Below are 19,997 nucleotides of genomic sequence, written 5' to 3' on the forward strand. Positions count from 1 at the left end.
GTATGCAGTGCAAGTTTTTCCTGCTACTTGCACTCAGTGAAGCAATGTCTGCTCTGCACGCTTCTTTGCAGCTTTGTCCCCAAAATTTTTCTTGATCTCTCTTGTAAAGGTAGCCCATGTACTTTGGTGAAACCTCATGATTCTCGAACCAGTCAAAAGCAGTGGCGGCAAGGAAGAACACCTCATTTGCCGGTTTAGTAGCAGCGTTCCAGCGATTATATTTGCTTACTCTTTCGTAATGCTTCAGCCACTCGACTACATCCTCCTCAGGTTTTCCAAAGAATGTCCAGTGCTCTCAATAATGTGGCCAGTTGTTCGCCGTGGATGGTGATGGTTGCTCGGCACTGCTGTCTTCGGTCATGTCTGATGGCACTGGCGGCAAACCACCGAATCTGCGGCTCCTTTCCATTTGGTTGCAGTGAGGAAAGTGGCCAACTGGCGTGGCGTGAGGGCCGTTTTTAGGATTCCGAATCTGCAACTGAAGAAAAGGTGGTTGCCAGATAAAGCACAACTCTCCGTTTTCGAAGTGTTCTGTTGGAGTGGTCTATGCCATTCCCTTAGCGTGTGGAAAGCTTAATGTTGGCCAAACTGGCTGATGCGTCAACGAGCATTTAGGAGAATTTTATCTGATTTAAAAGAGAAGTATGCACATAAGATTGTGCACATAATCAAATGCAACGAATTTGAGGTGCGGTTGAATGAGATGAAGGTTCCTGGAAAGAGTAAGGATAAAATGGCACGTATTAGTTTGGAGGCATTTTACATTAAGAAGTTTAGCAGAAGGTGTGTCAGCACCCCTTCATTATCTCTTCTTGCCTCCAAATTTAAGTTTTAGATGCTGCTATCCACTAACCATTTTTTGGGGGGGCTGCTTCCTTGCCACTGCACTCCTGATGGTCGTTTTTTTTTTTTGCCTCTAATTACACCCTTCTTTCTCTTGAAACTTCACCTTATATAAGCTACCTCATGGTTTCAATAAAATTTAGTTATGAGTAGCACCTGTGTCTCATGGTCTTTCTTGTGGTGTGCATGGCTTGGCGCAATTTTTTCTCCAATTCAAGTATGCACCAACTAGCCCAAGAAGCAATGTTAATGCATAGTCTTTGACATAATAGTTTTATACTATGAAATATGCATCTTTTATTTAATAAAATTCAGTTTGTTCTTGCTGTTCTTGATCCTGGCTGTATGTGCGCAATACCCTTTTATTTATCATGGTTGACTGACTTCTCCAAAACGGCACTCTGGGCATGTGCGCTTGTGGCACGCAGTTCTGCAGAATATCTTGCTGCATATGTTTGGTCCACATTGTCGTGTTATCTGCACTTAGGTAATTAACCACACTTGGGGGCAGAATGTGTATTTTGTGTTGAATTTCACTGTAGCTTCGGATATCATCGGAGGTTACTGCTGTGGCCAATGGAAAAAATTGTCTGTCTCAGGAAGTGAACACAGGCCCTTGCAATGTCATATTACCTGTTATATGACACATAACTGATGATACCATATTTACTCGCATAATTGACCCACTTGCATAATGAACCCACCCCTTACTTTTGCTGCAGAGAACTGACTGACAAAAAGCCTTCAACATTAGCTCGTCCCTCAGTTCTGTGCCGTTGTCGCAGCCCAGTGGGTCAAGATGCTGTGCAGCAATAAGATCACCTCTTACAGCGTAGGTGACTCGCATGGTTAACTTGGCAGGGTGCAGAGACACTGTAAGGAGTGCCCAGTTGTGTATTGTTCAGTATGTTTGCTTTGTCATGTTACAATTGGGCTGGGTGCTGTTCACTGTCACGTAATTGTTGGGATACCAGCAAGCACCTTTTGAACTGAGGGGGGTGCATCACAATTGCAGCTGACTGCATATTTTCAGTGGTAACTGGTGGATGGATGGCCAGAAAATGAGAGATGTCTGTGAAGTTTAGGCTCCTTGAAAAATCTATGAACTTTTTCCCCACATGATGAACCCTTCCCCCAAACTGGTATCAAGTATTCTTGAAAAAAGTGGGCTCCTTGCATGAGTATATACGATACCTCAGGCCTTAATTTTTAAAAGTGGCATGCAAAACTAATGTGTGCAGTTGTGAATTTCAGCATGATATTGATGTTTACTGAAATTTTTCTTGCCAAAATTCTGGTGGCAATGATTTTTGTGTAAATAATCTCCGATTGTTTTTTTGCATTCTGTGAATCTCTAATCACTGTTTGAAAGGACATGCAGCCAAGCCTTGGGCACTTGTTGCACTGCTTGAGAGGCCAGCTGGCATCACTCCTGTTTCTTCTTTGTTCAATGAAAGTGCAGAGTGGCAATCTATCAATACAGGCCAAGTTCAGTCCATCCTGAGTATCCCTGTTACCCCATACCTTGCTTTATTCCTTAATTTATTCTAGTACTGTTTAATTTTTTTCTGCAAATTATTGGAATGCCTTATCAGTATATTTGGTCTTGCAAGGATTATTTTTGGCTATACCACCGTTACCTTTGTTAGTGTTTTTGTTTCCACTTTGACATTGCAGTTGATTGGGCCTCTGATATATATTGCGACAGGAGCGGGTTCAGTTGAGTTATCGGGTCAAAAACCGGTTAGGCGCAGGTGTTTAATGCAGCTCTAAAGGCGTTGATGGAACTGAGACGAGGGAGCTGAAGGAACGAACAAGTCTCTGGGAAGCCGCAGGGGTGCACCAAAGACAAGTTCGGTACCCAACAGCTAAGGTCATAACGAAGAACGGCCAAGAAGTACCATAGGAAGGTGGTTAGCCCAGCAGTCTCGACTATGCCGTTGGCACAGGGATGGTATGCTGTGGTGGGGCAGTGTTTAATGCCGCTGCAGGTGTAGCTGGAAACCCATGCTCAAACCAAGGCTTTGGTAAATGTTTCCACAGTAATGTCCGGAATGGCTACTGCTCTGGGCCAACGAGTGAAGCAGTCGAACATTGTCGGAATGTACCGGTAGCCATGGAGGTCCAACCTAGTCAAAGTGACAACCAGGTGGCAGGATGGTTGGTTGGTTCACAGGAAGGGAAAGGCGCAGTGTCTGTCACACTTGCTCTGTGGACACCTGAACCGCGCTGTAAGGAAGGGAGGAAGGTGGAAGTGAAAGTGGAAAGAGAGAAAGGGGAGCCGTAGTGGAGGGCTACGGAGTAATTTCGACCACCTGGGGATCTTTAACGTGCGCTGACATCGCACAACACACGGACGCCACTTCGTTTCGCCTCCATCGAAACGCAGCCTCCGAGGTCGGGTTCGAACCCGGGTACTCCGGCACAGTAGTCGGGCGTCTTACCACTGCGCCACCCCGGCGGGGCAGGAAAGACTGGGTCTTTGTATGGCGGATCACTTTAGCAGACTGGCAAGCAAGGCACGAGCGGGCCCACTGGTGAACGTCAGTGTTAATGTTTTGCCAGACGTACCTTTGGGTAATGAGCTGTTGTGGGGCTCTGATTCTGGAATGGCAGATGTGGTCAAGTGAATTGGCACGATAAAAGGCCTCCGGTATGAATGGATGCGGTAGAGCCAACGATATGTCACACCAGAGCAATCCGGGCACAAGCAAATGAGACACGAGCTGCAAACGGATGGTCACGCAGGGCTTGCAGCTCAGGGTCTTCTAGCTGTGCCAGACAGAGTCCATTGAGGAGAGCATGCTGCCAGGCTAGTTGGTGATCCATTAAGTCAAGAATTTAGCGCAAAAAAAAAGAGCAATGGACAAATAAGGACACATAAGACGATTGACGAGCGCTAACTACCAACTGTTTATTCATGCCAAAGTACAGAGCACATATAAAGAAAAATCAAGCATACGCAGAAGAGGACAGATAAAGAAGCAGTAGTTAATGCAAAAACATGTCCAGAAGGCATATTTCGCTGAGTACATGTGAACAGAAGTATCGCTAACGCAACGATCGAATAGCTTATCTACATGATATGCCTCTAATAGAAGAAGCCTTGTCTTATAATTCCCACTTTTGCCCAGAATCATTGTCTTCTCAAACCCTGCCCTACTCTTGCATGATGCAAAGTGCCGCACGGTGTTGGTGTTTTGGTCTTTAATTTCAACATTTCGAGCATGCTTCCGTAACCGGTCATTGACACAGCGGCCAGTTTGGCCAACACATTATTACGGGGGTAGTTCAGCTTGAGGTTGCAGAGAGTGGAGGCGGGAGACAAGGCTTTCACACAACAGGCCTTTCCTGCAGGTACCAGCCGACACTGCTCGAACATCGTCGTCGTCTTCGATAAACTACCGAGATTCTTCTTTTTCCTTCTTATGCGCATATTAGTGCATGCATCGCCTAACGTAACACTACCCCGCCGGCTGAAAAGCACCATCCCGGTGCGAGGAGGAGTCTAGGAGCTGCCGCATGCTAGTGAGTAGCTGGGGAGGTGGCAATCTCCAAGCTGCTGGAGGTACGCTGTCTCATATGCCGTGGTGCAGTCCAGAATGCACTGCTTAGGTACAGAGGGTCGTCCAAGGGTCTAACAATGACATCCGCCACCTCTTCAGCCACCTCAGGTTGGATAGTGACGAAATCAAGATCCCTCCAAGGTAACATGGCTCAGATGGAAGATGCCTTCCAACTGGGCAAGCCAGATCTGCAGATGCTTGGGCCAGAATGTCAGCAGGCGGAGCTGGATAGCTGCGACGTACCGTGGGTGCAAGGTAGCGTCAGGTAGAAGGTCACTTGAGGGTGGTAGGTTGCTGGGGTCGATAATCTCATAGGCTGGAGTCACCACTGTAGGGAATTTATGGGATTGCAGCGGAGCATAAAAACAAGAGGGCCAGCATGGCAGGCATCTCAGACTGAACAGTCCATGCCGTGCGTGCACACTGAGCACTCGCCGTTCAACTTTATTTTGTTCTTTCGCCAGCTGGGGATGCCGATCTTAGCTCTTTACAGTGTCGCTGTGCGCTACAGTGTTAAAGTCCCCATTGACTGAAAATCTGGCGTTGGCAGCTACTCGCCAGCATTGGCATTGTGAGCAAAAAATGACAAGCATGGCATTTGCAGGCGGTAGCTGGCATGGACTGACTGGACGTAGGGTTTCCTGACGTTACATTTGGCAGGAGCCGGAATCTGCTCTCATATGGGAGGGTGGTCACTCCTCATCAGCCATCACTCCTAGGCCATGCAGGCTTGTTTGTAGGCCTTGGTTAAAAAGGGGCTTTATATGAGGGCTATTGCATCATACCCTTAAAGGCAGGATGGTGCTTCACTTGCACAACAAATCAACTTGTGATGAACTGGCATTTCCTGGCCCGTGAAGCACCTTGTGTTTGTGGCAATGCCTTCCCGATGCCTCACCATGTGATGCCAGGTTGACCCTACTTGGACTTTGCAAGAGGGACCTTTATTCCAGGCCTTGCAGGGTTTGGGTTAGAACCCATGTGGCAACTTGGGCCCTGCCTCTGGCCTTTATCAAGATAAACTGTAGATCTTCTCAGGAAATGAAAAAAAAACTAATTGCTTCCAAGGTGAACCTCATAGTGCCAGGTGGTGTGAGTGAAATGCATAAATGGAAAGCCAAAGGATGAGTGTGCCTTCATTCTTCTCTTTGCAGCACCCGGTCAGTGCCACCGCTGTGCCTCCAGTCGTTTGTGCCCAACCGGCTCCTGCTCAAATATGTACGTGTCAACTTTGCTGGGAAATCATACCTGAATAGCAGCTGTTTCTGGAACTTGCACTTGCTGCCTCAGCAGTCCCACAATTAAAGCCCTCTCTGGCCTTAGTCTGATCTGGAAGGGGCCAGATCAGGCAGAAACAGTGAAAATACTTGCAACGTAGTTTTGCTTGCAGGTATATTCACTGTTTCTGATATTAAGTGTCTTAGCATGCTAAGGAAAATCATCAAGATGCCTTCTTTATCATTAGGGAGAAAAACTCGTCAAAACAGGATGGATAAGGAAGTTTCGGTTGAACAGATTATTTCATCACTCTACTTACTGATGGATTCTAAATCAACTGGCTCATTGTTCCTATGTGTGAATACATTTGTTACAAGAGGTGTTTCTGCATCTAGCTTTGATTGCTTATCAGTTAGCGTTGCTTGTTGGCTGACTGAAGCAGCAGGAAACTCGTCTAGACGTGAGTACTTTGAAGTAGTGATGGCAGCAGCAACGCAGTTTCTGGGCCTAAAAACGATCACAGCAGCTGTGAGATGGGGCACTTTTCTTGCTGTGCACTGAGTCATTTGGCTATGCCCCCACTGCACATGCGTCCATTAGCATAGCAGAGGCTCCTGTGGACTGACCAAAATAACACCTAGGCCAATTGGTTATTTGCCATGTGTGCAGACAAAGTGCTGCACATTGGGTATATGTTCATAACACTCATGGCTGTGCATGGCTTAGTGCAGAGTCGGCCTGGCTGTGTGTGTGTGCAGGAGGCGCATGATGGGGAAGTGAATGCCGTGCAGTTTTCTCCATCTGGCCGCATCCTCTGCACGGGCGGTGGAGACCGCAAAGTGAAGATCTGGGAGTTCACCAGGGGTGAGCAGGCTTTTTAATCTCTTGTGATGCACATGGAAGGCACCATCCAAAGCATATCAAGCCACCAGCGTGAAAGAAACTTTAGATGATGGCAGTTCATATACAAAAAGGCCCTAATTTCATTTCCATTCATTTATACTTTCAGCCAGGGCTGTAACAGGAATGGAAAATACAAAACTAATCTTAACAGAAAAATGAGCAATACAGAATAACCATTAGTCAATCAAAAATCATCTCTGATTACGCACGCAAACTGTGCCTCCTAGCGGACGGACGCACAGCCGCTCCAGTTTCAATGCTGAGTCGTGCGTAACTGGACCGTCCATGCGCATGACCAGGGCACGAGGAGCAACACCTCCTTTACAAGTGCTCACGCTCCCCTGTTTTCTTCTTTTCTCCTCTCTCTACCCAGCAACCGAATCAAGAGGTTCCTCGCTCAAGGGGCTTTCAACGCCCCAAACATAACACAAACAAAACAAAGATGCATCACACAGAAGTCGTTACAAAAGCCATCTTACACAACAGCCCTGGGCTAGTGCCATAGATGAAATTTTCTAAATGGCATAGAAATTCACATAATGATGATCACCGAACAGCATAATCTGCAAGAGTTGCAGTCCTTACATGTTCGCAGAAAATCACTAAACTTAAAACAATTACTTTTTATAGCTGGCAATTACTATAACGATGCCTTGATGTGTCATTAGTTTTGATCTCAAAGTAATCGAATTTATTTATTTTTAGGCGATTATTGATAATGTGGTAAAGAGCTTTTAGTCTTTCATACCTGGTTCTGCTTTCTAGCATGGCTAGTTGCGCTTGTTGGCAGAGGTCTGTTGAAGAATGGCTTGAAAGTTAGTTTTGCAGAACTTGTACAGTCAAACCCGGTCATAACGAACTGCGTAATTCAACGCAATTTGTTCGCTATATAAAGTATTTCGCTATAACCAAACCCATTTATAACGAACTTCAGTACCAAATTCGTTATACACGATGTCCAGACAGCGCAGCGAAAACGCACTAACTAAAGAAAAACCGTGCCGCTCACCATGAATCTACAAAAGAAATTTATTGCAGATAAATGCTCACTTATTTGCAGTAGGCAGTGATCTTCGCCTGAACACTGCATTTAACTCCATCAGCGAGAATCGCACTTTCCACACGCGACATCATTTCCACAAACACCAGTCCGCTTCCCTGTATTCCGGAGCAGTATCGGCGCAGCAGATCGGTAGCAGCGAGGGCTTCGTGCAACGTCGGGCGAGGGCGATCGTCCTCCGGCGGCGGCTCCTCGGTCTCCTCGTTCGCACCAGATGCCAGCATGTCGGCAACAATTTCCGAGTCCAACGGGCTCGCTGTCACGGCTACGTTGTCGTCAACAGTGAGAAAATCCTCCAGGGCAACTTCTTCGGGCACAGCGTCCGGAACATCAGCGAGTTCTTCCCACAGCGTGGCAACATCGCTGTCATCTTGCACAGTGCGCGCTTCACTAGCAGCTTCTGCATCCTCTCGACATAGTCCAGCATGGTGGAAGCAGTTGCGGATTGTGGATTGCGTCACATCTTGCCAGGCACAATTAATCATTTCTATTGCGGCCAGCAAATTATTCTTGAGCTCGTCGTTAACCCGCAATTTCACCAACAGCCGCTCAACGACGCGTTTTCTGTAGCCCAGCTTGAAAGCGCGGATGATCCCCTGATCGAGGGGCTGCAAAACCGCTGTTGCGTTCGGTGGCAGGAAACAAAGCTCGATGTTCTTGAGCGTGACGCCGCAGTGGTGCGCAGAACAGTTATCGAGGAGGAGGCAAATCTTTCGCCCGCTCGTTGCAAGTTCCTCGTCCCAGCCACGCAGCCACGCTTCGAACAACGTTCTGGTCATCCAGGCCTTAGAATTTGAGTTGTATGTGACTGGGAGTGAAGTGCATCCTCGCAGGCACATAGGAGACTTGAACTTGCCTATGACAAGCGGCCGCAGCTTTGATGAACTGTCCATGTTTGTCGTGAGAAGAACGGTGACTCGGGCCTTATTTAATTTGCCGCCATGGCACTTCTCATTCTTTAGCGCCAAGGTTCTGCTCGGCAGCAGTTGCCAAAACAAGGCAGTCTCGTCGGTGTTAAAAATATTGCACGGTTCGTATCTCTCCGTGACAGCACGTCACACGTCTTGCACCCACTTTTCAGCACTCTCAGCGTCCACTGCTTGGCTTTCACCTGCAACCACCTTCCCGGTGATGGAGTAGCGGTCTTTAAATCGTTGGAGCCAACCACTGCCCGCTGTAAACCCCTCGACGTCCAGGACGAAGGCAAAATCTTTTGCCTTCTGTTGTAGCATGGGGCCAGAGACCGGCAGATTTCGCGCGCGAACGTCCAAGAACCATTGGTACAGCGCTTTCTCTACTTGGTCGTAAGCCGGCTTGCGGTGGCGAAAGCCGTCACCATTTGGTCGTTCCTGTGCATTGCCTCTGATGGCCGCCAGGTTTTTCAAAATGGTGCTTAACGTGCTCCGCGGAATCTTGAAATGCGCGGCAACGTCAGACTTTTTTTCGCCGCGGCCAACGCGGCGAATTATCTCCAGCTTGTCGGAAAGCGGTAGGGCATGCCGCTGCTTCGTCGTCATCTTGCAGGATGTAGCGCCGGAATGCAAGTCAGCAGCAACGTAGGCACGTCCGGAATCGTGAGGATAGCAGCAGCACGACTTGCAAACGCGAACAAAGAAAGCTCCGAGGATGCGGGAAAGTTCGCCACTGACGCGTTCGTTGTTCGGAGGCTGCCTTCCCTTCGCCCAAACTTGAAACCAGTTCTGGCTGGTGTTGCTTCTTTCTCGAAGCGCAATAGGTCCGGAGCTGCTCGAACGTCTTTGATCACATGGTAGGCAGCTGCCGAATAGGAGCGCTGCAAAGAGAGGCTGGCCGATGGCGCGGATTTTAAAGGCTACTCACGCTACTCCGGGCGACGGCCGCGCATGCGTACAGGAGGGTCCCTCGTGGAATATGCTGTAGAGAGCCCCTCCTGCTTTTTTACGGAAGCGTGGCATCGGCGCAGAAGCAGCAGAAGCACCCTAGCGGGCGCGTGATGACGTATGAGCTGTGTGAGACCTTGGGGAACGGAGCCGTCGCCAATCCCCCTCCCATCTGACAACGGCATGCGCTAGAAGTATTGCGGCCCGGCAGCGTGGGCTACCCGGAGAGAACTCGGAGCCGGCACAAAGGGCTGCCCGTTGGCGGGCGTTTGGCGACCGATCGCACGCGCTGAGTTCGCTATATCCGATGTGTAGTTCGTTATAAAAAATACATTTTATATGCATAATGCTAGCGGAAATTCGAGTGTTCGATATAAAACATAATTCGCTCTATCCGAGTTCGTTATATTCGGGTTTGACTGTAGGTGTGCAAGATGCTACATAGCCCTTGAAAGGGATAATGATTCCTTTCAAAAGCTATGCACCATCTTGCTCATCTACAACTTTTGCAAACTCTTTGGGTGAACAAAATATTTGGCAGAATAATATTTTAACATCAGAAACACTCCTGATGCAGTACTCTGTTTTTTTTTTGTTTTTTTTTTAAAGTAGGATAAAAATATTCTATCACATTAACATGGAGTTTATGGCAAAACACACCTTGCTACAACATACAGGAATAGACAGTGTGGTAAACCCCACTGGCATTACTGCTTTCAAGAGTTTTTGACAGTGTGGTAAACCCCACTGGCATTACTGCTTTCAAGAGTTTTTGATAGCACTACCAGTGACAGCACAGCAGACACAGCAACATCTGCTAATTTCGTTTTTCAAGTGAACTCTGCAATTAATAAAAAATAGACAATTTCCATGGTGCCGTGCTTTGCCTTAATGGTATTCGCCGCACATTACACTGCCTCTTGTAGAGCACTGTAACCTTGCTCTGCTGTTTAACAGTTGTGCACATAAAGTGTTTTCTGGGAGTGTGCTGCCACTGACAATGATTTCTTTTTCCCAGAAGAATCTAACATCCTTCGTGATGCACATGGGATGCTTGCGTTTCTTTTTTTAATGCAAAAGCATTAATAGGAAATTAGTAGGTGCCTGAAGTGTTCATAAATTGTGTCGCCAGACATTGGTCCAATCGTGACATCACCAAGTGATGTCATCCGTCAGTGACCGGATGAAAGTCATGGTATAAAGAAGTATCGAGTAAAACAGCGCTAGGGGAGTACCATATCATCTACAAGTCATGAGTCATTAGTCACGTGACATGAAAGTGCCGAATCAGGTAATTCATGAGTCACGACCATGTGAATCATGAGCCATGAAACAAAAAAAGCGCTGAGTCACATTGCTAGGGGGGTGCATCAGAGGTTTAAAAGTGACGATCGACTAGGAGCCGCCAACATCACGCCAATGCTAATGCTCCCACTGCAGTTTCGGCAGTGAAGCATGGTTTAAAATAGCGGGCACTATGCAGACAGATTTCACCAGCGATAAATGGTGTAAATATAGCGAGACTGTAGCGCAAAGCAGACAGGACACACGAGAAGAACGAACAACATATATTTTTGTAAATATTTTTTCTGAATTAAGTTTTTGGGTTAAGGTCCCGAAGCGACACATGGGCTAAGAGGGACTATGTGAGGTTCTTTCACATGCGCTGAAATTGTGCAGCATACAGGGAAGGTCTCACCTCCATCAAAACTTGGTACTGCTAGGTAGCCGAATGTTGAAACAACTGAGCGAGGGCAGCTTTTTTTCTAGCACCACATGCATCTTAAACACAGGAAGTGATTCCACTTTCTTTTTCGGGAGATGCTACAATTTTCAGTAATTGTGAAACTTTGGATAAAATTTGGTACATGCCTGTAAAATGAATAGCTTTTGGTGTTTTATGCTTTAGAGTTAACGAATTGGACTCCTTGAAGTCACTACTGTTTTAGGCATAGGTTTTTGTTTTAATAGCAATAATAAGCAGGACTTGAAAAGCATTGATCATTGCTAAAAGTGTGAATCAAGCGGTGGGCTTTTCTGCAGCAATATACGGCTGTCGCAAAACTGGTCGAATGAAGGTAGCATTTCCTGCAACGGAATTAATTCGAACAATTTTCTGCAGTGACTTTGAATGGCTGATTTGCTTTGTTGTTATGGTTTGCCCAGACCAGGCTCTGCTGAGGGGCACTTTAGGCGGGAGCAACGCCACCATCATGTCTCTCGACATGGACACTGAGGTGAGACACTGGAAGCTGAAAGAGCTCCACAATTTCATGCATTGTGCGGCTGGTTGCTGACCGTGTACTTACTGTTCATGGGTAGCTTTAAAATATGCAGAAATATGTAAAATGGCTGTGGATGGTTTACATTGCATCCTACAGCAGCCGACTGATTTTTCAAATTTGAATAATTCCAACTTTGTTGAAACCCTGAAACCCTCTTTTTTGATGACAGTTTCGTTTTGCCCACCTGGTCACATGAGTGGGCATGTGACCAGACGGGGGAAATGTGAGGCAAGGAACCACTAGGATGGTTAGTCAAAATAGGAGTGGCTTCTGCTTCTATGTGCAATACGTTTTTTCAAGTATGCCTACAGTTGTGCTCTTTTATTTTCTGTGTCGTTGATGCTCACCCAGACAACAGTTTTTTGCCTGGGTGGCTACAAGTCTTGAAGCTGTTTGGTACTCCCAAGGATGAGGTAGGAAAACTGCATATTTTGCACTTGGATGATACATTTGAGCAAAAGAGCGAGACCTTGTTGCTTCTGAAAGTGGTGCCTGCGCAATATACAGCCCTTCCAAATACTTATCCAAGGCAAGCAGCCAGGAAAACATGATGTAAACCTCGCCTTACTGAAATGCTCTGGGGCCATGCACATGTTGACCACTACGCCTTTGACTGTCGCAACCAGGGCAGGATGAAAACATACCAAGTGTTCTCTCAAGAAGCAAACCACGTCAAACTAAACATGTTCTTGGGGCACTGATGTTTCATCTCTTCTGAAGGATGTCGATGGAGTGGGTGCCTAGCCTCCAAAAAAAACATGCCTGGTATACTAGGCATTGTTTCCCTGCCAGGCATTGTGTCCCTCTGGCATTTTCTGCCCCAAACAAGCTGTCTGTGCTCCCGCACGTGCGGTGATGGAAGGCATGGTTGCCAAATCAGGCTACGTCCCATACACTATTGGAGTCGTTTATTCCATGCCTCTTACTTGTGGAAAAATCCACGTCGGGCAGGCCGCGAAATGTAACAAACAAAGATGACAAAGGTTTGCATCTTGTGTCATACATTCTCGATCGCAGGTTTGCGATTTTCTAATATGCCAATTCTGGGCAGAAGCAGAAATGAACGTGCACTGGAAGCCCATCACATCTTTATGTGTTTCCAGTGCCGAGAAGGCAGAAGACTGCATTAGCGATACTTCCACTTCACTTTACACAGATAAGTTTTTGTGCTTGTGGCATTGAATGTCTTGCATTGAATTCAATGCAATAAAAAGTTGTACTAACAACAAACGCTGACTGACAACTTTATTTCGTGAAGAAAACCAAGGCATATATACGTGATCTCCGCTACTATCTAACCACAAAAAAAATTAGAAGAAAGCAGCACGCAAATGAACAAAATAAAGAAAGAAGAAAAAAAGAAACCAGCGCTCGAATTCGTGAAATAAAGTTGTCAGTCTGCGTTAGCGTGCGTCCTGCCTTCCCTACGTCCGTGTGTTGTTAGCGCAGCTTTTTATTGCATTGAACTATGAACCAACCAGCCCGACAAGTTTTACTATTGCATTGAATGAGTTGTCGATTTTTGCTTGTTCTGCTCTGCTTGTGCAGTGGTGGCCGAGGGCGTATATGTGCGTTATCATGAAGAGTAATGCAGTTGTTAGTTAGCGCCTGTCCTTGTGTTTGCCTCTTCTTTGTGGACTGTCTTTCATTTGCGCTTCAATTTACCTTAGGATCCACCTGTTGCCGGCAGAAGAGCAGGGAAGAGGCCCATACAGGTCGATTCCAACATGTGCAAATGGCCGAAGGGGACGCGGTAGAGGCTGCAGGGGAGCTGAAGGGCGTGGTGGGTTCTTGCGACGCTGACAGTTGATACAGAGCGGAGGTACTGGCGAACAAACGATACATGCCCTGCCAGCAGTAGTGATGACGTAGGCGAGTAAATGTTTTCAGGAATCCAGCATGGGCGCACTGTGGATCAGCATGATAGCTTGCGCAAATTACTGACCGGAGATATTGGGGAATAACAAGCAGCCATTTTCGGCCATCAGGGAGGTAGTTTATGCGATAAAGGAGGTTGTCATGCGGTAGAGGCTGCAGGGGAGCTGAAGGGCGTGGTGGGTTCTTGCGACGCTGACAGTTGATACAGAGCGGACGTACTGGCGAACAAAACGATACATGCCCTGCCAGCAGTAGCGATGACGTAGGCGAGTAAATGTTTTCAGGAATCCAGCATGGGCGCACTGTGGATCAGCATGATAGCTCGCGCAAATTACTGACCAGAGATATTGGGAAATAACAAGCAGCCATTTTCGGCCATCAGGGAGGTAGTTTATGCGATAAAGGAGGTTGTCATGCGGTAGAGGCTGCAGGGGAGCTGAAGGGCGTGGTGGGTTCTTGCGACGCTGACAGTTGATACAGAGCGGACGTACTGGCGAACAAAACGATACATGCCCTGCCAGCAGTAGCGATGACGTAGGCGAGTATATGTTTTCAGGAATCCAGCATGGGCGCACTGTGGATCAGCATGATAGCTCGCGCAAATTACTGACCAGAGATATTGAGGAATAACAAGCAGCCATTTTCGGCCATCAGGGAGGTAGTTTATGCGATAAAGGAGGTTGTCATGCGGTAGAGGCTGCAGGGGAGCTGAAGGGCGTGGTGGGTTCTTGCGACGCTGACAGTTGATACAGAGCGGACGTACTGGCGAACAAAACGATACATGCCCTGCCAGCAGTAGCGATGACGTAGGCGAGTAAATGTTTTCAGGAATCCAGCATGGGCGCACTGTGGATCAGCATGATAGCTCGCGCAAATTACTGACCAGAGATATTGGGGAATAACAAGCAGCCATTTTCGGCCATCAGGGAGGTAGTTTATGCGATAAAGGAGGTTGTCATGCGGTAGAGGCTGCAGGGGAGCTGAAGGGCGTGGTGGGTTCTTGCGAAGCTGACACTTGATACCGAGCGGACGTACTGGCGAACAAAACGATACATGCCCTGCCAGCAGTAGCGATGACGTAGGCGAGTAAATGTTTTCAGGAATCCAGCATGGGCGCACTGTGGATCAGCATGATAGCTCGCGCAAATTACTGACCAGAGATATTGAGGAATAACAAGCAGCCATTTTCGGCCATCAGGGAGGTAGTTTATGCGATAAAGGAGGTTGTCATGCGGTAGAGGCTGCAGGGGAGCTGAAGGGCGTGGTGGGTTCTTGCAACGCTGACAGTTGATACAGAGCGGACGTACTGGCGAACAAAACGATACATGCCCTGCCAGTAGTAGTGATGACGTAGGTGAGTAAATGTTTTCAGGAATCCAGCATGGGTGCACTGTGGATCATCGTGATAGCTTGCGCAAATGACTGATAGGAGATGTCGGGGAATAACGAGCAGCCATTTTCGGCCATCAGGGAGGTAGTTTCTGCGGTAAAGGAGGTTGTCAGGGATTGTAAAAAGATGAGCTTGACGTCGGAGAGCTCGAGAAGGGAGGCACTGTGATTGGTTGGCCAGAACATTCATGAGTGAAACAGTCTGTGGATCTTTTGCGCTGCTCACATGCCATATCCATGGTTTCAAGGGAGAAGAAAGTATCACCAGCGTCGAGCACCAAATTGACACTTCAAGTTTAGCTGCAAGCCTGCACCGCTCAGACATCGAAGAACACTCTCGAGGCAAAGAAGATGAGATGGAAAGTCCGTGGAGAAGATGACACCATCATCTAGGTAGCAGAGGCATATCTGCCACTTCAGCCCACAGAGGATGTGGTCCATCATGCGCTCAGATGTGGCTGGAGCGTTGCACAAACCAAAAGGCATGACATTAGTAAATTCATATTGTAGCGTGTGCAACAGCAGCCGCTAGGCGGCTGCTCATCGAGCGTCTCGTGCGCGGACTCGAAGAAGTGGCCCCATGGCGTTCGATGAGAAGAAGCTGAAGTCGGCTGCTGTCACTCGGTGCTCTGGACCTGCTCTCCTGTGCCTGCTAGATCAACCCCCTATTAAAAACCAAACTTCTGGTTACGGGCCTAAACGGCTACGTGACGCTGGCGGAGGTGAGGCCTTGAACTCCATGTCTCGGGGCTCTCACAGCCGCTCATCTAGTCCTAACCGGCTTCCGCTCGTGTCTACACCTGTTCATCGCTGCAGCCGTCGCCTCTGGGGTCTGGCGCCGGAATTCGCTCCTCTACCTGAACCGACGCCAGCTGACAAGCAGTTCGAGACTTCTGCAATGGCCCAGGCAAGTCAACATCAGTTGCTGCTTCAGCAGCCTCGTACGCCCCCCAGTTTCCATGGCGGTACTGGGGAAGATGTCGACGACTGGATCGACCAGTTCAAGCGAGTGGCGCAATTCAATCAGTGGAGCTCGGCTTAGAAGCTGCACAATGTATATTTCGCACATGAGGACTGTGCTAAAACATGGTATGAGAATAGGGAGGCCAGTCTTCAAAACTGGGATTCCTTTCGCCAGCCACGACCGCTGTGATCGCGCACGCTGCCTCCTAGAAGCTCGTGTGCAACTACCTAACGAAAGCATGGCCATGTTCGCCGAGGACATGACCCGTCTTTGCCGACGGGCTGATCCCGACATGACAGAATCAGCGAAGTTGCGCCACCTGATGCAGGGCTTGAAAGAACCCCTCTTCGCTGGTCTGGTTCGCAGTCCACCTCAAACCATCGCGGACTTCATCAGTGAAGCTACCCTCATTGAGCGAGCCCTGCAGCCACGATACTACCGGCGCATGGAGTCTGCCTGTGGTCAGCCCATCAGCAGTGTGGCCACATTGAATGGGTCCACTGAAGATCACTCTCTGCGTGAGCTGATCCTCGAGGTAGTACGCAAGGAGCTCCTCAAGTTCAATCTTGGATCGCCTAACCCGACTGCCGCGGCTGTCACCGAAGCCGTGCGTGAAGAAATTTGTCAAACATTTTCACCGCCTGAGTCACTATCGGAGCCACGTTCTGTGAACTACGCAGCGGCTCTTCGTCGGCCTGCAGTGCCTCCTGCGCAACAGCTTCGTTTCGAAGCACAGCCGCCGCCCATTCTGCAGCCACCATTCTACCAACCTTCCTACCAGCCGCCATCCTAGCAGAGCCTCGTCATGCAGCAGTCCGTTCCTCAGCCGCTATTCTACCAGCCGCCATCCCAGCAGAGCCCCGTCATGCAGAAACCGGTTCGGAAGGCAGACGTCTGGCGCACTCCTCGCCAATGGCCGCTGTGCTACCACTGCGGAGAACCCGGCCACTTGTACCGTCGTTGTCCATACCGTGAACTCGGTCTTCGGGGTTTTGCTCGTGATTCCCCGCGTCCCCGGTTCGGCGAACGCCCTCCAGAAATTGAAGAATACCTAGCAACCCGTGCAACCTCTTCGAGCAACAGTACACAGTCTTCTCCCGTGCGCTGCTCGTCACCCGGCCGCCGTGAGTTTAATGATGTGCTGAGGCGCCGGTCGCCAAGCCCACGCTGGGGAAACTGAAGGCGGCGATTTCAGGGGGGCTGGTTGCTGACGAACGGAATCGATGTCCCGAAGACCCTCCCGTGACGACTCAGCCCGATGCTGTGACTATGATGCCTCTGCCGCCGCATGAACCCGAAACTCCCAATCAACCTCAAGCCGATCACGTTGTTAGCGCCGACCTTTCCGTTCTCGCCGACAGACACCCAGTAGCCGCTTTGGCTTTGTTAGACACCGGAGCAGACTTCTCAATAATAAGCAAGAATTTCGCAGATCGGCTCTCTAAGGTGAAAACTGAATGGCTGGGGCCGCAAATTCTTACTGCTGGCAGTCACCTTATGACGCTGATCGGACGATGCACTGCCCGAGTAACCATCGCCGATTCAGCCTTTGTAGCCGTTTTTGTTATTCTGCCTCACTGCTGCAAGGACCTCATACTCGGCATGGTCTTTTTACGTGAGCATGGGGCCATTATTAATGTTCTTCGCCGTACTGTCACGTTTTCGACGCCTGCAACGATGACTGCTGACTACGAACGATGCCACGCACCTTTACGCATCGTTGACGCGGATGTATCCATGCCGCCACGTTCGTCTGCTCTCGTCACAGTCAGGTGCGACGACCAGTCCTGTGCTGCCGGCGTTGCCGAACAGAACACAGAGCTTCTGTTACATCATGGAGTCTGTGTTGCAGGCGGTATAGTTCATCTTCTGGAACGAACAGCAACGCATCGCTAAAGGCACCACGGTAGCCTACTTTGAAGGTGTCGCAGCAGCAGCCCACGACTGCTTTGTTCTTGAGACCAACACGTCTGCCAGCCAAATGCCCAACTTCGACCCTGATGTGAATCCCGCTCTATCACCGGCAGAGAAGGACAGGCTCATCGGGCTACTCTTTCAGTTTCAAGACTGCTTCTCATCCACCTCCGCGGTTAAACAGACGCCCCTGACCAAGCACCACATAATAACCGACGACCGCACCCGACCAGTCCGACAGAACCCCTACCGAGTGTCACCGCGGGTACGTGAAGTCATTGCCCCACAGGTAGACGAGATGTTAAATGATGGTGTCATACAGCCATCGAGGAGTCCCTGGGCTTCTCCTGTTGTCCTTGTTAAGAAAAAAGACGGAAGTTTAAGGTTCTGTGTGGATTACCTTAAGCTCAATCAGGCCACGGAAAAAGACGTCTACCCGCTGCCACGCATTGATGACTCATTAGACCGGTTGCGCCACGCACGCTACTTTTCATCGCTTGATCTTAAGAGCAGTTACTGGCAGATCGAAGTCGATGAACATGATCGTGAGAAGACAGCGTTTGTCACGCCCGATGGACTTTATGAATTCAAAGTCCTACCTTTCGGATTGTGCTCCTCCCCAGCGACATTTCAGCGATAGATAGACGCAGTTCTATCTGGTCTTAAATGGCAGATGTGTCTAGTCTACCTGGACGATGTTGTTGTGTTTTTGCCAATGTTCGAGGAACACCTCCAACGTCTCTCCGCTGTGCTATGGGCCAACTGATCTGCTGGCCTCACGTTAAAGCCCAAAAAGTGTCACTTTGGCTATGAAGAGCTCCTGTTCTTGGGCCACGTCGTCAGCCATCGAGGAGTTTGTCCCGATCCCGCTAAAACAACAGTAGTCACCAAATTCCCTACTCCGTGTAACAAGAAGGCGGTTCGTCGTTTCTTGGGCCTCTGCGCCTATTACCGCAGGTTTATTGAAAACTTTTTGCGCATTGCCGCTTCGTTGACACATCTCACCCGGGATGATGTCACCTTCACCTGGACGGACGAACAGCAAAAGGCATTCGACAAGTTACGGCACCGCTTGCAGACAACACCTGTGCTTGCCCATTTCGATGTGAATGCCGAGACTCTGGTCCACACAGATGCCAGCAACGTGGGTCTAGGCGCTGTACTCGTCCAGTGGCAAGACGGTGCCGAGCGAGTTATCGCATACGCCAGCCGGACTTTGTCCCGTGCCGAATTGAACTATTCCACAACCCGTGGCGTTCGATGAGAAGAAGCTGAAGTCGGCTGCTGCCACTCAGTGCTCTGTACCTGCTTTCCTATGCCTGCTAGATCAACCCCCTATTAAAAACCAACCTTCTGGTTACGGGCCTAAACGGCTACGTGACAGCATAGACCATCTAGCGTTATAAATGCGGTTTTCTGGCGGTCAGCTTCAGCCATTGGCACCTGCGAAGGTCTAGCGAAAAAAAGTATTCAGCTCCCTGCAAAGGGTCAAAGACATCGTCGATGCGTGGGACAGGATAAACGGCCCTTCGAGTAATCTTGTTGAGCCAACTGTAGTCGATGCAGAACTGAATGGAGGCGTTATTTTTTTTTTTTTAATAGCATGATGGGTGAAGCCTATGGGCTGTGAGAAGGCTGGATCACTGCTCGCTCGAGCATGTCACTCACTTGGTCATCGATGACGTGGCATTCAGCGGCTGAGACTCTGTAGGGGCGCTGGCGCAGTGGTGCGTGGAGGCTGGTGTCGATATGATGCTGAACTGCTGTTGCATGTCCCAACAAAGTTTGGTGAGAGTCGAAGGAGGCGCTGAATCGTTGAAGCCAGGCGACAAGCTGGTCACACTGGGTAGGCAGCAAAGGTGCGTCGACAGAGCCATCAAAAATGTCAGATGGGGTCTAGTCAGTGACTCCAGTGGGAGTAGTGAGGGCGGTAATGTGATGCACTATAAGGTCTGCAATAACACCAGAGGCGCCGTCGTGATCAATGATATTGTTATGTAGTGACAAGCAAAGAGACGGCACAACATGGTGACAGGATGAACGATGATTTAATGGCTGGCCTAGCGCGAGGGCTTTTCTCGCACCAGGGCCGATCTTCTTCACAACACTTTCCAGGGC

The 19,997-nt window shown here is 48.9% G+C and overlaps 1 protein-coding gene across 6 annotated transcripts in view; it reads left to right on the top strand.

The window, feature by feature from the left end:
• LOC146201459 (autophagy-related protein 16-1-like) overlaps window positions 1-19,997 on the top strand; it is a 224,025-nt gene that overhangs the window by 94,121 nt on the left and 109,907 nt on the right. For all 6 annotated transcript variants that reach the window (XM_084595861.1, XM_084595864.1, XM_084595863.1 and 3 more), the window contains 3 exons: window positions 5,564-5,627; window positions 6,386-6,491; window positions 11,616-11,686. In XM_084595861.1, coding sequence (XP_084451987.1) covers window positions 5,564-5,627; window positions 6,386-6,491; window positions 11,616-11,686 — 241 coding nt within the window. The remainder of the gene's footprint in view (window positions 1-5,563; window positions 5,628-6,385; window positions 6,492-11,615; window positions 11,687-19,997) is intronic.

Source organism: Amblyomma maculatum, chromosome 2 (genome assembly GCF_055883805.1).
Source record: "Amblyomma maculatum isolate TAMU_Amacu chromosome 2, ASM5588380v1, whole genome shotgun sequence".
Lineage (NCBI taxonomy): Eukaryota > Metazoa > Arthropoda > Arachnida > Ixodida > Ixodidae > Amblyomma > Amblyomma maculatum.